Source organism: Sturnira hondurensis, unplaced genomic scaffold (genome assembly GCF_014824575.4).
Source record: "Sturnira hondurensis isolate 20B ecotype Veracruz unplaced genomic scaffold, ASM1482457v3 Scaffold0007208, whole genome shotgun sequence".
Lineage (NCBI taxonomy): Eukaryota > Metazoa > Chordata > Mammalia > Chiroptera > Phyllostomidae > Sturnira > Sturnira hondurensis.
The window spans coordinates 2,386,504-2,404,556 of NW_028079839.1; the positions used below are offsets into that span (position 1 = coordinate 2,386,504).

General features: G+C 58.5%; 1 protein-coding gene across 1 annotated transcript in view; it reads right to left on the reverse strand.

Moving 5' to 3' along the window:
• Window positions 1–1,675: 1,675 nt before the first annotated feature.
• Window positions 1,676–18,053, reverse strand: part of CUNH10orf90 (chromosome unknown C10orf90 homolog) — an 84,469-nt gene continuing 68,091 nt past the window's right edge. The window contains exons 4-8 of the mRNA XM_037051285.1: window positions 14,493–14,692; window positions 12,286–12,463; window positions 5,952–6,015; window positions 2,690–2,789; window positions 1,676–2,604 (exon numbers count right to left, since the gene is read on the reverse strand). Of these exons, the coding sequence (XP_036907180.1) occupies window positions 2,566–2,604; window positions 2,690–2,789; window positions 5,952–6,015; window positions 12,286–12,463; window positions 14,493–14,692 (581 nt within the window). The 3' untranslated portion in view covers window positions 1,676–2,565. The remainder of the gene's footprint in view (window positions 2,605–2,689; window positions 2,790–5,951; window positions 6,016–12,285; window positions 12,464–14,492; window positions 14,693–18,053) is intronic.

Below are 18,053 nucleotides of genomic sequence, written 5' to 3' on the forward strand. Positions count from 1 at the left end.
AAGTGCCACAGAAGAGTCTAGAAGTGGATGGGCCCTGACTTCCAATTACTGGTTAGGAGAAGCTTTTGAAACTCTGAAAAATGTCAACCAAAGGTACAGTGGGACCTTTGGAATTTCCAGAACTGATACTGATTTGATTTTAAGTGCTTTCAATCAACGATTAAAAATGTAAACAGAAGTTCAGTGAAACACCCTGGAAGAGGCCTGATGGGCTCAGAGACACCGGAATTAACCTGAAGGGTCAGTTCAGTTGCACTGCTGAGACTGTTTCTAAGATAGAAGAGGACCTGGAGCGGAACAGTCTGTTTGCAAAGCACCCTGTTCCTGGGACTGATTTTTGCCAAGGTAGCACCAGGCATTCTGGGGGCTTCCTGGCTCCCCTTCTTCCTGCCAGGCTGAGGGCTCCCAGTGCCCAGGGCTCCAGAGGACGCCCCCTTCTGCCCCTGCTTGCCTGGGGCAGGGAACATCCCCCCTGCGCTTGCTTTGGGCTCACGCTGCGTTATTCTAGCCCACGACAGCCCTAGGGAGGAAGTACCCTAAGCATCTCCACTTCGTGGATCGGGGACGGCAATAAGCTCACAGAACCTGCTGGGCCAGTGGTTGGACTCACAGTCTCTCATCTCCCAAGTCACCCATTTTGCCTGCTCTGCTAGCATGGATCCGGGAGCTGCAAATGGCTTTCCTCTGCCCACTGCAGGACGCCCAGCTCTGTTAGGACAGGGAGCTGGAGGACACAGCAAGAGGAGAGGGGCATGGCTTCCTGGACCTGAGACAGTTTGCCCAGCAGGTCCCCGCACTGAACAGCACCCCACCAGCTACTTTCTGCAGCCCCTCCCTCCTGCAGCCCCAACACTGCAGGGCCTCAGCTGAGCCAGCTCCCTGCGCATCCCAGAGAGTGGATTTCCGGCCAGTTCTATCCAGATGGAAACTTCTCTGTCACCTGAACCACAGCTTTGTCCTCTCCTCCATATCTAGACGGCAGCCCAGGGGTGGGGTACTCTTTCTGGGGGCAATGCTGGTCCTTCTGTCTCCTATTCTCACCTACACAATTTCCATTCCCTTCCCACCAGCCAATCCCGCTTCATTCCCATCCTCTGTTTTTGTTAATAATTACACACAATGAACTTTCCTGTTCAAGTTCCTGTGTGGTTTCTTGCTCCCAACTGGATCCTAATGGTGCAGACCAAGGCGCCGCACAGCCAAGCAACGACTCCAGAGAGGCTGCCTCATCACACAGCGAGATGGTCTCGGGAGGGTGGATGGCACAGGCTCCGATGCAACACAACCAACGTGCCCCTCCCCAGGGGAGGGCAGGCAGGGGAGGGGGAGGTGTCGGGAGAGGACCAGAGGCTCCCAGCAAAGGGGCCAGGTGTGCAGCAGTGGGCAGAGGGGTGGGGACAGGTGTCACTGCTCACCCCTGAGCTTCCTTCTCTCTCCTGGGGAGCCCCCTAGTGGGATTTGGGGCCTTTGGGATCCCGAGCCTTGCTCTGCGTGGTTCGCTCCCCCACTCTCTGGGAGTTGGCCTCTTCCCCCAGCAACGGGGAGGCCCAGGCTCCTGTGCTGGTGCCAGGGGCAGTGAGTGGCAGGCCGGAGGCTCCTGCTGGGCTTTGCAGTGCTTCTCACTGAGCTGCTCTATTCCCAACACGAAACACATCACAGAGCAATGTTTGACTTTTTATAATAATTGCATTTATTTCCATTTTTGATAAAAACTAGTAGGTTCTTAGCTCCCCAAACACACGCTTATAAACACAGGAAATGTTGCAAGGACACACGGCAGGCACCCTTGGAGCGGGCGGGCCGTCTTTAGTGAGGCAGCCCTTCTTTGGGGACAGCGGTGGGAGGGTGTCATCATGGGGGGTGGGGACAGTGGGAGTGCAGAGCACACTGAGGTCGCCTACAGTTATTTTCAGTGGATTCTGCCCTGACAGGGGCCATGGAAACAGATTCTTGCTAAATGAAGAAATGGGGGGGGGGATGGGGGGCAGTGAGGGCTGCCTGGCCCCCACCTCAGGTCACAGGCACCAGGACGCTTGCTCCCTGCTCTTGGGCACAGCTCCTAGCACTATGCAACACGCACGTCCAGAGAGATTTTAAACACACCCTGTGGTGACCTGGAGTCCGGGTTTGCAGAGCTGGTGGAAGCTGGAGTCGGTACAGCAAAAGTGATGTGTTCAGGTCCCAGCAATTTGATGGGGGGGGAAAGTGACCCCCAGGGATCTAAGCCCACGTGGGTGTGCAAGGCCCTTCTGCCTAAGTGGGAATGGAGGGCGGGGGCGGGGGACAGCAGAAGCAAAAAAGAAATTTCAGAAGTAAGAAGGGAAGGGACCTGGTGGGTTCTGTGACGCGACCCCCACCCCCATCTGCTGACCCACTTCCCGAAGTGTCACCGTTTCTGCTTGGTTTGGGTCAGCAATTCGGGAACCTAGGTTTTCCTTTATGAAAAAATAAAATAAAAAAGTGGAATAAGTGCTTGACGTCACGTAGCTCACGCTAAGTTTAATGGGTTACCCGGCGTTTGAAGCCGTCCCAGGTCCAGGCGGCAGGTCAGGGGGTGGCCTGCGGTCAGACGGCGTTCCTCTGAAGGAGCTGGTCTAGCAGTTGCTGGGGGGAGGACACAGAGAGGTCAAGTGCGGGGTCGGCATCTGCGTGCCCTGCATGTTGCCCCTGCCAGCGGCCGGGCTGTTACCTTTTTGAAGACTTCCGCACGGAGCCTGTTACTCTGTAAGATCAGCCTTTTCTTCTGCTCTTCTTTTTTCTTTTTGACTTCCGGCAAGTTGTTATAGATTCTGGAACAGACGCAGAAAACACTGTGAAAGGTAGCAAGACTACGTGTGCCTGCATCCCGACCTGTCGAAGGGAGGCTCTGCTGCTCACGGGCCTTCCCAGATCTGAGACGCTGGGACCCAGGGGTCCCCCGGCAGCCAGAGCCCGACACGCGGAGTCCCAGGTAGGTCCCGCAGAAGAGGCCGCTGTGCCTTTGGAAGTTGCTTTTCTGGTCCCCCTGTTCTCCGTGGTCATTAACTACTTCCTTGTAAAACAAGACATTCCAAACCAGCATTTGAGGGCAAACCTACCCCCAAACCCCTCGATGCCGCACAGTGTCTGCCTTCCTGGGACCTGGAAAAGGCGTGGCAAACAAGTGGAGGGAGCGGGACTCTCGCGGGAGTCGAGCTCAGAAAGGCACATGCCTGCGCGTGAGGTTTGCCTCCTCCCCGACCACACTCCCACATGAACTGTTTCCAAGCACGTCCCAGGTGTAGGTGTGGTGCTCTTGTCCTGGTGCAAAATTAGGGGCTTCCAAGTCACAAGCCCCAGGGACCCCTTTTCTGGACACTCCTTTCCTGTTGCTGCTGATGCAACTGTTTCTGTACCGACACCAAGCCGTGATTGCTCCGCGTGCAAGGATGGTGTGGTCCCCGCCGCCAGAACCCTCATGCCACTGTGCACAGGGTGCCCGTCTGAAACAGCTCTTTTCCACGTTCTCTCCGGTGTGAAAGCCAGATGGACTGTGCCCAACAGGTTCCCCCGTTACCATAATAATCACAAAGTGTAACAATACTGACACCCAGGAGGTCAGAGCCTGACGCTGTCTTGGTTCTTGGGCACAAGGCCACTCACCTGACCAGAGTTTTCTCATTTACCCTCATGACACCCGGGGGAGGCATGGTGTCCTGCCATCGTGAGAGGAGGAACCCAGGCCGGAGACGCCAGTGGACTTTTGGCCAGGCCCTCGGCTGGGATTCGGACCTCCCTGTCTGTTTGACTGTCCCCAACTGGCAGCACAGCGACCTGGAAACCCCAGTGCCTGCCAGGGTCTGGCGCCCGGTGGGCATCAATGGGGTTGGAATAGGTAAGTGGACACACGTGGCCACTTCCAGGAAGGACTGCAAGGAGCTGCAGGAAGGCTGAGTCTTGACAAGCTCCACAGTGAAAACCCCTTTGGACCTGGAGAACCGTCTCCCTGATGTGGACTGTCTGAACCACGTGGGGAGTTTGAGGTGGGAATTCCCACAACTCACCCCTGGGGCTTCCGGGGCAGTATTTTTTTTTTTAATTCTCGCCGCAGGCCATGCTTATTGATGTTTAGAGAGCGGGGGAGGGAGGGAGAGCAACATCGACGTGAGAGAGAAACCTTCATCTGCTGCCTCTTTCACACCTGACCAGGGGCCAAATCCGCCGCCCAGGCCTGTGCCCCGACTGAGAATGGAACCTGCGACCTTCCAGCTTATGGGACACCACCAACCCACTGAGCCACGCCAGTCAGGGCCTGCAGTATTTTCTTAAAGAGTTTCCTAAAGAAATGTTGGTACATCTACATAACAGACCATTTTTGCAGAGTTAAAACCCATGAGTTAAATCATCTATATCCACATTGCCTGTCCCAGGAAGACCTCCCAGACACACTAAAAAGTCAAAAAAGCAAGCTTCAGAGAGACAAGGCATGGCTCCACAGATGGCTGAAACTTAGATATCCGCACGCGCACCAAAAACGCCCACTTTCAGGCAGGGGTCCGGAGGGGCCCGGGCTGGGGAGGGGGTGGGATGGGACTAGTTGGTCACGAGGGACTTTAGCTGCATCTCTCCTATTTGAACTTTTTTAATGGAAATGGAATTTAGCAACATAGTCAATAACAAAGGATACAAAAGGAAGCGCCAGGGGACTCTTGTGGGTGGGGGAAGTCTCGGGGCCACGGGCAGAGCCCACCCAGAGCACAGCCCACTGAGCAGAGTGAAACCCAGGGGAGCCAGTGAGGCGGGGCCATCGCCGCCCTCGCTTGTCCTGTCCAAGTGTCATCAGTCGAATGATGGGGTGACACGGTCTGTCCACGGCCGCTGTTTTGAAATCTATTATTTTCGTTGGAAGGCTCCGCCATAGCAGCTTTGGGTCTGGGGACTGAGAAGCAAGGATTTGGCTGAATTTTTTCGCTAAACTGAAAGGGAATACTTTTGGCACGAGGCGCGCATAACTTCGCACTTCTGAAACCGCGAGTCTCAAAACCCGGTGGCGCTTTAAAACCTCGGCTGGAGCGGCGTGAAGCGGGTCGTTGACGGGACGGTCCCCCTTCTCCTCGCTCGCACGTTCTCATTTACCCAGAGGTTTCCTACAGATGATCCAAGTTGGCTAATTATCACGGAAACAACGTCATCACGGGAACAGCTGAGACGCTGCCTGAAGCGGGAGACACGCATTCTTCCTTTTGCCGAGGCTGCTCGGAGAGCCCCCTCTGTTTGGTTTGATTATCATGATTCTTCCCACTGCTACATACTCTATTATAAATTAATGACATTCTGCCCATGTGAACTTGGCCAACATTGCTGAGTTAGCCCCTTTAGATTAGGGGGCCAGGTCCGAGGAAGAATGGCAGCCTGTGTGTGCACCGGGTGGGTGAGAATTAGTGGGTGTCTAGAACAGCCAGAAGCCGAGCGGAGCAGGGACATTCGTGGGCAGCGGGCCGCCTGGCTCTCCGGGGAGCCAGGGCCAGAAAGGCCCGCCTGCGGCCCCCGGCGGCTTCCCTGGAGCCCACGTGCCATCAGCCTCCGGGGCGGGGTCCTTTCCCACAGGCCTCGCCATGGTCTGGGCCCTCGAAGAACCAGTTTCTCTCAGCCTTGGACAATTACCTTGGGAGGTGCACAGGGCCAACCAGCACCTGCCCAGAGCGAAGGTGGGAGCGCCGTCCCCACGGTGAGTCTGGCGATCTCTTTGAGACCAATTACCGGGTCGGCTCCGCATCCAAGACCCACTACTTTCCGAAGGATTTTCCAAGAAAGGCATTAACCTTCGGAGGCAAAACTCGACAACCACACTTCTTCGAGCCAGCTTTTCAAATTCATGGCCAAGAAGACCTCAGACCTTACACGTAGACCTGGAAACGGGCCCCGCCGGACAAGGCGGGGATCCGTGACACCACCCAACCCGACCCCAGACCCACAACAAAACCCCAGGGTACCTTTTAGAGCGCATGTGCATCTCCTTCTCCGAAATGCACCTTTCTTTGGGCTTGAACAAGTTGTCTGGAAAAAATGGAGAGAGGGTTAACTTCGGAAGGCACAGTGTCACACCCGTCTGCAGAATTACTGCAGAGAACTTAGCACCTACTGTTCCTGACCCTTCATTCAGGCCCCTGCCTGTCACAGACACTGCCGGTTCCGGCAGACACTCACAGGCCAAGGAAACCTCAACCCACAGGCAGGTCTTGACAACTGTGGCCCCAGGGCACGAAGCACCAGGTTGGCGTCTGACACCCCTCACGGACAGAGGGCCGTCTGTGTGTCCACGTAGGGAGGGACGGAGTCGGGGTTTGCAGGGGCAGGGCCGGGGTGCCTCCCTCTCACCTTGTGGGCAGGGCCCGGGGGCACAGGCATCCCACCCACAAACACCCCCACACTCAGTCCTGGTGCCCCTAAGACAGGGCACTGTCCCAGTAGGGTATTTTCAGGGCAGGTGCTGCTATGCTTTGAGCCCCCGGGAGCTTGGCATCCACTCCAGCTCTCACACACACACACACACACACACACACACACACATTATATATATGGAAGAGCTGGTGTCCTCTTTCCACATTTCCTCTGTGTGTCTCACACGGCAAGTTCAAGGTACCTGTTTAAAGGGACTCGAATAGTAACAGTGACCCAAATGGCACGCTTCACCACAAAACAGCGATGTCTCACCATGGCCAGGAGAGGTGGTGTTCGCCCCTGTTTCAGGGCTTCCCCGACCTTTTGTGAAAACCACCCACCGCGGTGGTGTGGAGACACTGGGCAAACTCCCTCCTCACTGCCGAGGACACTCACATCCTCAGAGTCACTGCGACATTCGTCACTGAGGCGCACTGCCGGACAGAGGGAGACCACTTGGAAAGCAACACTGAGGCAACTGGCACAAGAATCCCCGATGAAGTCATTTTTTCCTTACCATTCTGCAACTCGGTGTGTTTCCCTTCGTTAGGGTAATTGGAAAGAACCCTTTCCTTAGTCTGCTTTTAATCAATGGACAGAAATCGATCTGTTTTCTCCCGGATTTCTTAAAAACACGACCTTTGTCATCAGTCTGAGAAGGGCACTAATGACAACGTCCATGTAAATGTCCTTGAATTGGGGAAACGACCTTTTAGCTACACCATGCTTCCTGTTTTCTTTACGCATGGAGCAACAATTACCGTTCCCCAACAGACACATTTTAAAATTCCTTTGTGAGTGATCCCGGGAGAACCACCCCCAAATATTATCTGCACGTCCTAGGGGAAGCGTGCACGAGACCAGGGCAGGTGCCGGCGGGGAGGCTGCGGCGGGAGTGGCGGGAGCCACGGGGTGAACGGCTCACAGTTGTCGCTGCGATGAACTCTGCCCTCTTGGGTCAGATCGGCGGGCGCTTCTCCAGCTCAACGCTCCGGAAATGCAAAGCCACTTTAATAGGATACTGGCTCCAGCCACGAATCGGCAGCCCTGCCGGAGCCGTGCCTCCCGGCGAAGGCCGCTCCTCCCCTGGTGCCTGGTTGGAAGGGCTCTCCCGGCTGGCTCACCTGGAGGTGTGGGCCAATGCCGTCTGCTCGGCCACATACAGCAGGGATTCCCGGAGTGACCCGGGGTGATACACCCCCACCGGCACTCTCCACCTCGGGAGAGTTTCCTGGCCCGCCCACGTGACTATGATCCAAAATGAAGGAGGCAAGAAGGCAGGGCACCTAGAGGGACACAGGGGCCATGATTCTGCAAAGGGAAGAGAGTGGATGGGAGCAGTCAGGTGGGGGTGGGGCACGGGCTTTGTGGTAGAAGGGATGCTCCTGATGGGTTTTCTACACGTTCACAGGTTAAGGGGACCACCTAGAAGAACCACGCAGAGGACATCGACAGGGGAATAAAGAGAGACAGGAGTGAGGCCACCTGGGCTGTGAGCACTGCCAGGCCTCTCACCTGGCTGCAGCCGTGAGAGCAGGTGGCAGCAGTGACTCGTAACGAGCAAAGAGCTTGACGGTGATGGGAAACTCACCCCGCGGCCCAGGGCCCGCGCTATGGACAGCGGAGGTGAAGGCAGAGGCTGGGCTTGAGGCAGGCAGTGAGAGCAGGCAGAGAGGGAGAGACACAGGGTCCCATCAAGGGGCTCGGGGCCCCTGATCGAGACCGCTACCTGAGGTGGGGATGGGGGAGGTGGGGCGAGCGGGCAGGAAGGGGTCTGGGCTGCAGGGTGGGGATGGAATCCGGGGCGGCTCAGAGGCTGGGCCCCAAGCCCAGCAGGGACGACGAGAGCCAGGCTCAAGGAATGCACTCAGAACAGGACAGAGATGGACTGGCTGGCAGACGGGAAGGAGAGCGAGGCCCTCAGACTGGAGACTGGACTGTGGACTGAGAGCAGAGACTGTCCCCCGCCTTCCTCCTGCAGCTCCTGGGGTCCCCTCGTCTCTCCTCCACTCGGGCAGTCACCATGTGCTGCTCATTCTGCCACCCAGGCACCTCTGGCCCCGCTGCCCGTGTGCACTCTAGGTCCCTGCCCTGGACTGACCTCCCCAGTTCATCTCCCAGGGAGCCACGCTATGCGATCCTCCCTCAGCCTTGGAGCTCGGAATGCGGTTGTGCTCGGAAGCAGCGCGCACACACACAATGCCGTGTAGCCTTCTTGGCTCATCTCAGGCCCTGTCTCCCTCTACGTTCCACACCCCACCCTGCGGTCCAGCTGAGCCGAGCACCCAGCGCCCTCTCCTTCCTGGGCTCCCGCACCCCCACCCCACCCCACAATTCACCCTAACACAGTCTGGGGCTCCTCCATCCCCAGGTGAGAGCAAACCCATGGCTTGGGTCTCCATGGCAACCCATGAAAGCTCCCGCCCTGACACTTAAAGAATCCCAACATCTTTGCCTCTTTATCTACACGTTTTCCTCACGATCTGGGGAAATCCGTGAGACTGGGGACTGTGCATGGCACGTAGTGGGTCCTCAAGAGAGGTGTGCTAAGAGACAGATGAGGATATTCCCAGGGTCACTGCTGGAACCACGCAGAGGTGGCCCAGGTGGCTCCTGGGCAGGGAAAGAGACACGTGTTAGTTTGGGGAACTCCAGCTGCCGCCGTGGTGATCAGGAAGGAGGGCTGGGCTGTAGGAGGGACCTCCCTAATGCCACCTCCGGGTCCCGCAGTAATGGCCGGTCTGCATCAAAGTCCTCTCGCCTCTACCTGGGAACCCACACAGCACTCACATGCGTGTGCAGGCACACGTGCACACTGCCCGGGCCGTAGAAACGGCTCAGAATTCATCAGCCAACAGGAAGCAGAGCTGAACCTCCGGCCCTCATCGTCACTGTCCCCGCACGTCAGGTGATGGCTGTCCCGGCAGCCCCTGCCCCAGTGGGCACGTGCCAGCTGCCAGAGCTCCCGCCTGAGCGTGTCCGGTCTGTTCTGAATCGAGATGACCGGGCCAGCCCCTATCAGCGGCGGCTACCCCCTCGGCAAGCAACCGAGTCTCCTTCCTAACAGACGTCGTGACGCCGCAGCCAGAGCTCATTCATTCACACATACGACTTGGGAACTAATTCGGCATGTACGGAGAACACCTGCATTCCGCTCATGTCGGCCTGCCAGCTGACAGGCCGAGGACAAGCTGTGCGCTCCAGACGTGTTCAAGGGGCCGTGCACGCTGCCTCTCACCCGCCCAAGCTCATAGGGAGGAGGCTCTGGTTTCAGGACCTGTCTCAACTGACCCGGCGCGCGCGCGCGCACGCACACGCACGCACACACACACACACACACGGACGGCAGGACGGGCAGGTGGCCTCGCACCCGCACCCATGCCCCGCCAACAGCAGGTGGGCCGCTGGGACTGTCTCGGATGTGGGGAGTCGAAAGGTGCCCCAGGTACTTACAGCTGCTGGTCTGATCACCTTCTTTTTACACCATTTTGAGATTTTCATGTACAGGAAGGGGAACTTACAAGTGTATCTGTTTTGGGCAAAACACCACAGGATGACACAGTGGATAGAACTGTGCCTCNACACACACACACGCACACGCACACGCACACACACACACACACGGACGGCAGGACGGGCAGGTGGCCTCGCACCCGCACCCATGCCCCGCCGACAGCAGGTGGGCCGCTGGGACTGTCTCGGATGTGGGGAGTCGAAAGGTGCCCCAGGTACTTACAGCTGCTGGTCTGATCACCTTCTTTTTACACCATTTTGAGATTTTCATGTACAGGAAGGGGAACTTACAAGTGTATCTGTTTTGGGCAAAACACCACAGGATGACACAGTGGATAGAACTGTGCCTCCGCCACAAAGACAGGTTCGAGCCCCTGGATGTGTGACGGCGACTGTATTTGGGAGCAGAGTCTTCACAGAGGACCTCGAGTTAATGAGGTCATACTGGATGAGTGTGGGCCCCAGTGCAAGGGCTGGTGTCCCTAGAAGAGGAAGTTTGTGCCCAGAGACACGGGCAGAGGGGAGGCCACTGGAGACGGAGCCGAGGAAACCACCGTTGCCAGGGGCCACCTGAGACCAGCGACGGCACAGGACGGGGTCTCACGGAGACTCTAGGGAAGATCAATCCCGTGGATGCCTGGGCTTTGAACTCTGGCCTCCAGACCCTGAGAGCATCCATTTCCATCATTCTTGCCACACAGCCCATAACTGTTTCTGACAGCGGTTCCCAGAAACTGCACACAGATGGCCAGGCAGTGTCCCTGATGGTGGGCAAATGGTGCTCCAGGCCACTGGGGGCCTGCCGTGGGGCGCAGCTGGGTTGGGAGGGTGCTGGCCCAGGGGGTGAGGAACCCAGGCAGCACCACTGCTGATGAATGGCCTCACACAGAAGTCCCCAGATGCCCCCGGGTCTCCATTTCTCCTCCACAAAGTGAGGCAATCAGACTGGAGAGGAAGCCCTGTGCTTTTCAGTCGCTCCCTTTCAATAGCTTGTACCGCGTTCTGTGCACATGTGAGCCCACCGAGCCCTACAGCGCTGTTGTTCGCTGTGTGCGGACAACACACACGTTTCCCCGACCATCTGCGCCTTCACAACTGTTTGGCCAGCGGCCCTCACACCAGTGGCACCCTGCCACCCTCCTCAGGACAAGGGTAGCCAGAGCTCACCCCGGGGGACTCCCGCTTGTGGCGACATTTGTCCTGGCAGCCGGAGAGGGCAGCCCCTCAACCCAGCTGGCTCCCCATCGGGTTGGAGACTCAACAGCCCCGGAGAGCACAGCAGACAGAGCCTTTCCCCAGCCTGCCAGCTGGCTGGAAGCACTGTGGGGGGCCCGTTTGCCAGGGGGCGACCCTTCGGCACATTCCTTTTGTCCACTTCCCTTCCTTAGCCTGCTGGGAAGTGCCCCACGGAAGGAGCAGCAGACATTTGCCAGATCCCCTGCCAAGAGAAGGACACATTCAAGTCTGCCCTTGCCTGGGTCTTAGCCCCCCGAAAGTTGTCTGGGGAAGGAGGGCCAGGGCCTGCTGGACCGTGGGGGCTAACAGGAATCCTGTGACAACTCCCTCTGTCCTGTGGCATGCTATTTCTCGTCCTGGAGGCCAGAACATTTTCCTAGGAAGAAAGACCTTGCTCCCCGATCCGAAGGAATAATCTGAGGTCCCCCTGGCTTCTGGGTTTCCTGGTCCCAGCTGTAGGCCGTCAGGGTACACTGTGGGCCTCGATCTCACTCTCGTCTCTTCTTGTCATTCTCTTGCTGGTCTCTAATAGTCGGTTTACGAGCTCCCTCAGGGGAGGGCGGAGGGCACTCCAGCCCACTCTGCTGTCTCAGCTCCTGGCCTGGGGGGATGGGGTCCCGATGACCCCTTCTCTGGTGAACGTGACGGAATGCCGCCCCACAGGCTCAGCAGGACCCTAGCTCCGTGCCCCCCGAAGGCTGGCCCCCTGTGCCCGGAGCTCACCGCATGGAAGGGGCTCCGAGAGGACGTGCACTGATGTGGACAAGTGGGAGCTGACCCCCACGCTGAGGTCTGTTTTGCAATCTATGAAGGGCAAAGGGAGTCTCTTGCAAATGTCGGTCAGGGGCCAAGAATTTGACTTTGCTACCCTGGCTGTACAGCGGTGGGGCTCCCTTCCTGGCCCTCGTGGAGAACTGTGTCCTGAGTTGTACCTGCTGGGTTCTGGGTTCTGTGCCCATGTGGAATCTCCCGAAGCGGGGTGGCTTCTGGGGTCGGCTTCGTGAGACTGAGGGTTCGGGGCTTGGGGTGAATGCAGGTTCTGCGTACGCCAGCCGCAGCGTGGAGACCAGCCCCTGGGGTGCGGGCTCCAGCCCTGAGAATCCCCCAGCCCCACCCCCCGCCAGCCATCGCACTCACCACTAAGCGGGTGGGGGACGGTGAACTGCTTCTTGCTGGCGCGGACGGGCAGCGGGCCCTGCCTCGGCCCTGGGCTCTCCTTCCGCTGGGCTCTCCTCTGCTGGATCTTGTGCTCCAGCCGCTTCAGCCGCTCTTGTGAGCGGGAGATGAACTGCGGCTTCCGGACCTCCAGGGCTTCCTGGGGGGAGCCGAGAAGACACGTTATTTTTAGGAGAAGGGTCGCAGAAAGGTGCACGATCTGGTCAGGAAGCCGATCGGAGGGACGATGCTCAGAGACCAAAAGCCGCAGCGCATATGTGTGTCACCGTGTTCTGGCAAGAGCCCACGGAAAGGCGGCTGAAGTTCTGTTGTGGGCAGGCCCCCCGTCCCCACCAGCACCCAGCGCCCCACGGCAGCACGGCGGACCGTCACCAGCAGCCAGGCTACGAGAGCAAAGGCAGATGCCTGCCTGTCCCTGCCTCCACCCTGCCAGTCCCTTCATCTCTAACACACCTGCACTGGATCACCCCAAGTTCTGCCTCCCAGACACAGGGGCGGGAAGGGACGGGACACCCCTCAGCCACTTGCTGCTGCTGGGGGCCGGACTCCTGAGGCAGCGCAGACCCAGGTCTTCCCCCCATGTAATGTCCCCTTCCAGGGACAGGGGCTTGGCAAACTGTCTGCCTCACAGAATGGCTCTGCACGCCCCGCATAGCAGGCCAGAGTCCCCCACGTTCCCTCTCCGGCCCACATCCTGCGCCCCTGCACACGCCACGCACTGAGCCGCCCACACAGGTCTGCTGACAAAGAGCACCACCCCTGGGCCAGGTGTTTGGGGGCGTCCATCGTCTCTGGGAACCCCCGCACTGGTGCTGGACGGCAGACAGAGGTGGCCCGCGTGACACATGCTAAAATCGGGCTTGTTGTAGCTGGGCGGTGCTCCACTGGGGCAGGGCCACGCCTCTCCTCATCTCGGCCAGCTGTTCCGTGAAAATCTCTGTTCCAGTTGCCCCCCGCCTCGGCTACCACCCCAGCCACAGCCATCGGCTTGAGCCCCAGCTCTCCCAGTAAGCTCTGGGGTCCCCCATTTAGCACGAGCATCTGGGTGCCCCACAGACCACCTCGTGTAGGAGGGACTCACACGTGTCAATCTCCATGCTGGCCCACGAGCTCCTGAAGGCTCAGGTTGTGTCTCACCCACACTGTATCCTTCACAGCCAGTACCTGAGCTCTGCGCATAGTAGGTCCTCAGCAAAGGCCCACTGGAGGCACTGCCCATTCCTTTCCCAGCCCTCGGGGAGCTCAGAGTTCCCAGAGGGAGGGTGCTGGGGGCCCCCTCTGTTCATGGACGAGCCCCTGGCAGCTGGTCCAGGAAAGGGGTCGTCTTGGAGCCAGACCGTCCCAAGGACCTGGAGCAAGTCCCCGGGGCCTGGAGGGCTGGCCTCTGGGAATGGCCTCTTGGTCAGGTTGTTGCCTTGACAGCCTGTCCTGAGGCTGTTGCCTTGACAGCCTGTCCTGAGGTTGGAGGCTCAGGCTGCTCCGGGGCCCCATGAGTCCCGCCCTGTGGGCCTGCTGGGCCCCAGGGTGCAGGGGCCGGTGACAGGCCACCTCCCTGTGTACAGGGCGGTTTACACCATCACAAGGGCCCTCCCAGAAGGTGTGGCTGTCAGTCCATCGGGAGCGAGGGCGTTCTTTGAGGTGCCTGCCCTTCTCATTGCTCCGCCTCTGCGCTTTCGAGCTTTATAAATGTGCACGTCTTCCTTCTACAACCCGGAGAAGATGCCAAGTGGAAGCCACCACGCACTTGACTTGGGGCAACTTCCTTCATCCTTCAAAGGCTTTGTGGCCCTGTCTGAGGACAGGGTCACAGGGAACCCTGCCCCAAAGCGGGGCCTTTAGGACAGAGGTGCCGTTACCTATGAAGCGACCTGCCCCACACCCAGGCACCAAAGCTTTTCAGCAAAGGCTGTCATTGCTGTGGCCATTGCCACTGCTGAGATAACGTGCCCCCCACTCTTGGTCAGTGGAGTAGGTCTCGTTATCTCCACGACTCACACGGTCAGAACAGAGGCCCAGAGAGGTCAGGGCACCTGCCCAGAGTCACACAGCCACAGCAGAGGGGGGTCAGGTCTGCAGCCTCAGAAGCAGAATTGAGCTTGTGGGACCACAGAACCCCGAGGAAGGGTCTCCCCTGGCGGGAACCAGAGTTAGGCAGCAGAAGGCCTTACCTGCAAGGTCAAGGAGGCAGCGGCAGGCATCTGCTGGCACTCAGAAATGTCTTCCTGCAGGTCGGGGGCCTCCGGTTCCTCGGAGGGTGCCGGCCGGGGTGTCATAGGCGCGGGCTCGGGGGCGGGCGTGGGTGTGGCGGAGGCCTCGCTCCTCTGGCACTCCTTTAACTTCACAACCAAGTCACAGCACGTGTAATCGCCTGAGAGAGAGGGTCGGGGACCGGGTCAGAGGGCACTGAGCGATGCTTGCTGGGCTCCCCAGCACCACTGGACACAGAAGATGGTGTTGAAAGCAGAAACGCCAGTGGGCTGTTCATGGGCCTCATTAAGTCGCAATACTGTGGCTCGTCAGAGGGCCCCCCGCCTCCCAGTCACGGACAGGAAGGTTTGCGGAGGGCCAGACTCACGACCGGCTCTGCCAATCATGCTGCAAGGTTTTCCCTCAGCTCCTGATGTGCAAATACTTCTGCTCACGTTGAAAAGAAACATTTCTACTCCATGCTCCCTAGTAAGTGTGTCCTGTACAATGATTACAGGTTGGTTGTTAGTGGGCAGAGTGTCATTTATCTTGTGTTTGTCCCCTTAACGCTGTGAGACAGAGGAGTGGAGCCCCGTCTCGAGCTGGACTTGGTCCCACTCTCAGGCCACGGTGACATTCCTCTGTGGACTGGGTCCCAGGGGGAGCTGTTCTATGGCACTGTGGGCAGGGCGGCGTCTGGGTGTGGAGGGTGCGTCACTACACACTCACTGTCACTGACCAGCTCCTCTGCCTGGGACACAGTGTCCTTTCAGTCTATCCCGGGCCCGCCTCCCTGTCGGAGCCCCCGCCCCTGCCGTATGCCCCAACAGCCTCACCAAACCCAAACTCTCCCCAGCCCCCCAAGTTCTGAAACTCAACGGGGACTCCTGTCCTTGCCCACACGCCTCCTCTGTCCCCACCTTGCTTTGATCCTCCCCGACCGGAGACCTCTGACCTCCAGGCTGAGCCCCGGTCCTTGCAGAGGCTGCCCCCTCCCCCCAGGCTCCATCCCCCCCCCCGTTCCTACAGGGGGCACACGTCATGGTCAGCACATTCAGGACATTTTAACCCCCTTGAGGGCCGGGCCAGGCCACTGCCGGTGCGTCCAGGTGCCCGGAAGGAACACATTCTGTGGGGGAAGGACAGGCAGCCACAGGGAGTCTCGCCAGGCCCACCTCCAACCAGCACTCCTCCTTTGCAGCCAAGGAGACCCCATGAAGAGGCTCTCAAAACCTCCCCCTGCCCCTGGTTCTTCAGAGCACCTGCTGTCTCCGAGGGTTTCCCCCACGCTGCTCTTGCCCTGCTCCATCCCTGCTTCGGACCTGACCACAAGCCCCTCCAGCCAGGATGAGTGCCCCTCTACACGCACCTCCATTTCCTGTCATGAACCTTCACTCCAGCGCCCTACTCAGAAGAAGCCACACGTTCCTCGCCCTCAACACCATCGCCAGGCCCAGCAACCCACAGGCAGCCCCGGCACACCCGTTTCCTCGGCGCTGACCACAAAGCTGTGCCCGCTGCTTCCCAGAAGCGCCCCCCCTGCTGTGACCCCCTCCTTCCCAGGGACGGGTCTGCACTGTCTCCAGCTGGGTCCCAGCCCCCAGCCCACTCTCTCCCGTCCGTGCTCCACACTGTCTGGGAGACAAATCTAATGCAGAGCAGACCTAATTCGGTCTCTGCCCCTCCAAGGGCTTGGCCCTGCCGTGGGTCCAGACTTCCCCTCCCCGCTGCCCTGCACTCTGACCCCCCGACCCCGAATCCGCCACGCTCCCTCCATCAGCTCTTCGTGGTCCTCAGCGTCCAGACACAATTGCAATGCCAACAGCTCTGGCACTGGCCTGAGACAGCCTGGAGTGCAGGGGGCACTGAGCCAATGCCTGGCACACAGTAGGTGTCTAATGAATGCCTTTTCCACGTATCAATGAATGAAGAGCTAGGGATTAGCAGGGGTTCCATTCTCACCAGTCACCACAAACACTTTCTGCCCCACCTCCCTCGCTCCTTGCCTCTCGGGGACTCTCTACCAGAACCCCGTTCTCTCCCTGCAGAGAGGTGCCCAGATCTCATAAGGGGCAAAGACGCGGGGTAAAGGGACACTGTGTTGCAGAAGGAAGCTGCTGCTTCGACTCTGCACGCTGCAAAGGTTGTTAGACAGACAGCGGCTTCGTGGAGAGCTGGGCTCGTGGGGACAAACACCTTAAACCAGCTTCTGCTCCGCTGTGGGGACAGAGAGGCGCATGTGGCCCCTTGGTGCCTCTCGCTGCTCCCAGAAAAGGCTTTTGTTTCTACTGAAAATAAAATGAGGGCTGTGCTCAAAACACCTGAGAATGCAGGCACATCGGACGCCCTGACTTCAGCACACGGCGCTCTCCCAGAGATGGCAGGTGGGCTGCGGAGCTGCCCAGGGTTCTGGGGCCACCACTGCCCTCAGCGCGGGACAGCCATTCCTGAGGGGACTTCCCTGGGGCCCACTAGGGAGCCCTTCATTCACGCTGCTCCCCTGCATTTGCCTCTGAAGGGGCGGGGCTCGCTGGTGCCTGTAGGGATTCCAGTGAACTTGACCGTAGGCCATAGAGTCAAGCACCTCCTCCCTGGGGCCAGATACCTGGTTCAAAGCCCTCCTCCACCATTAGCAGCTGCCCGGCCTCATCTGGGAAATCAAGTTACTATTCTAATGAAGCAATAGTATTACCTGTTTATTTTTATTTTTAGCGTGTTATCTATTTTGATAAACCCACCTATGCATACAAGCAAGATATTTATGCACTTTATGTAATTCCACTTTATAGAATAACATTCATATAACTAAGATTAATCTTGACATCAGGTAACACTACAGTAGAGTAACTATCAGCATTATCACGCTTGCTCTGACCACTGTTTTCGGGCCATAACTTGAGCGTATGACGACCTTTCCCCTCTTTACAAAAATGAACAGAAAACGGGTGTGAACCTGCCCGGGACTCACGGGGTACAAGTAAGGTGAAGATGGAAATCCCAGGCCCCAGAAGCAAATCCTGAACCTCAACTCAGTGGTCACTGGTCTTCAGCCGGAAACCGGTTGATTTCGCGCTGAGTTGTGCAGCGGATGAACAGCGTGAAAGAGCCAATCGGAAGTGCCTCATCAGTGTGATCCAGGGTCAGACCTGCCGTGGGAAAGGGACCTCGGGATCTCAGAGTTCGGGATCTAGTAGCACCCCGAGGGCTCTGTGTCCTCGGGACGTCGGCTGCGAGGAACCCCCTGTCTGGAGGCTGCATGGGGCTGACCTGACCCACGACTCCCCCACTCCCTGCCTCTCCGACCCCAGTCTCCTCCAGAACGAGATCTGGAAATGCCATTTGGGGCAGATATAAATGCCTCCTGGGGTCCCCTGTCAGAAAAGGAAGTGAACTGCAGGGCTGTGGGGTTCCCATGAAAATGGCTCTGGGCCACTTCTCCACCCTGCCGGGCCCCTGGCAGCCCTCCTCGCCTGGCTGACATCACTCCTCTGGTTCTGCCCGAGCTGTTCACAAAGCTCAATTGCGTCAGCCCCAGCTCCGCT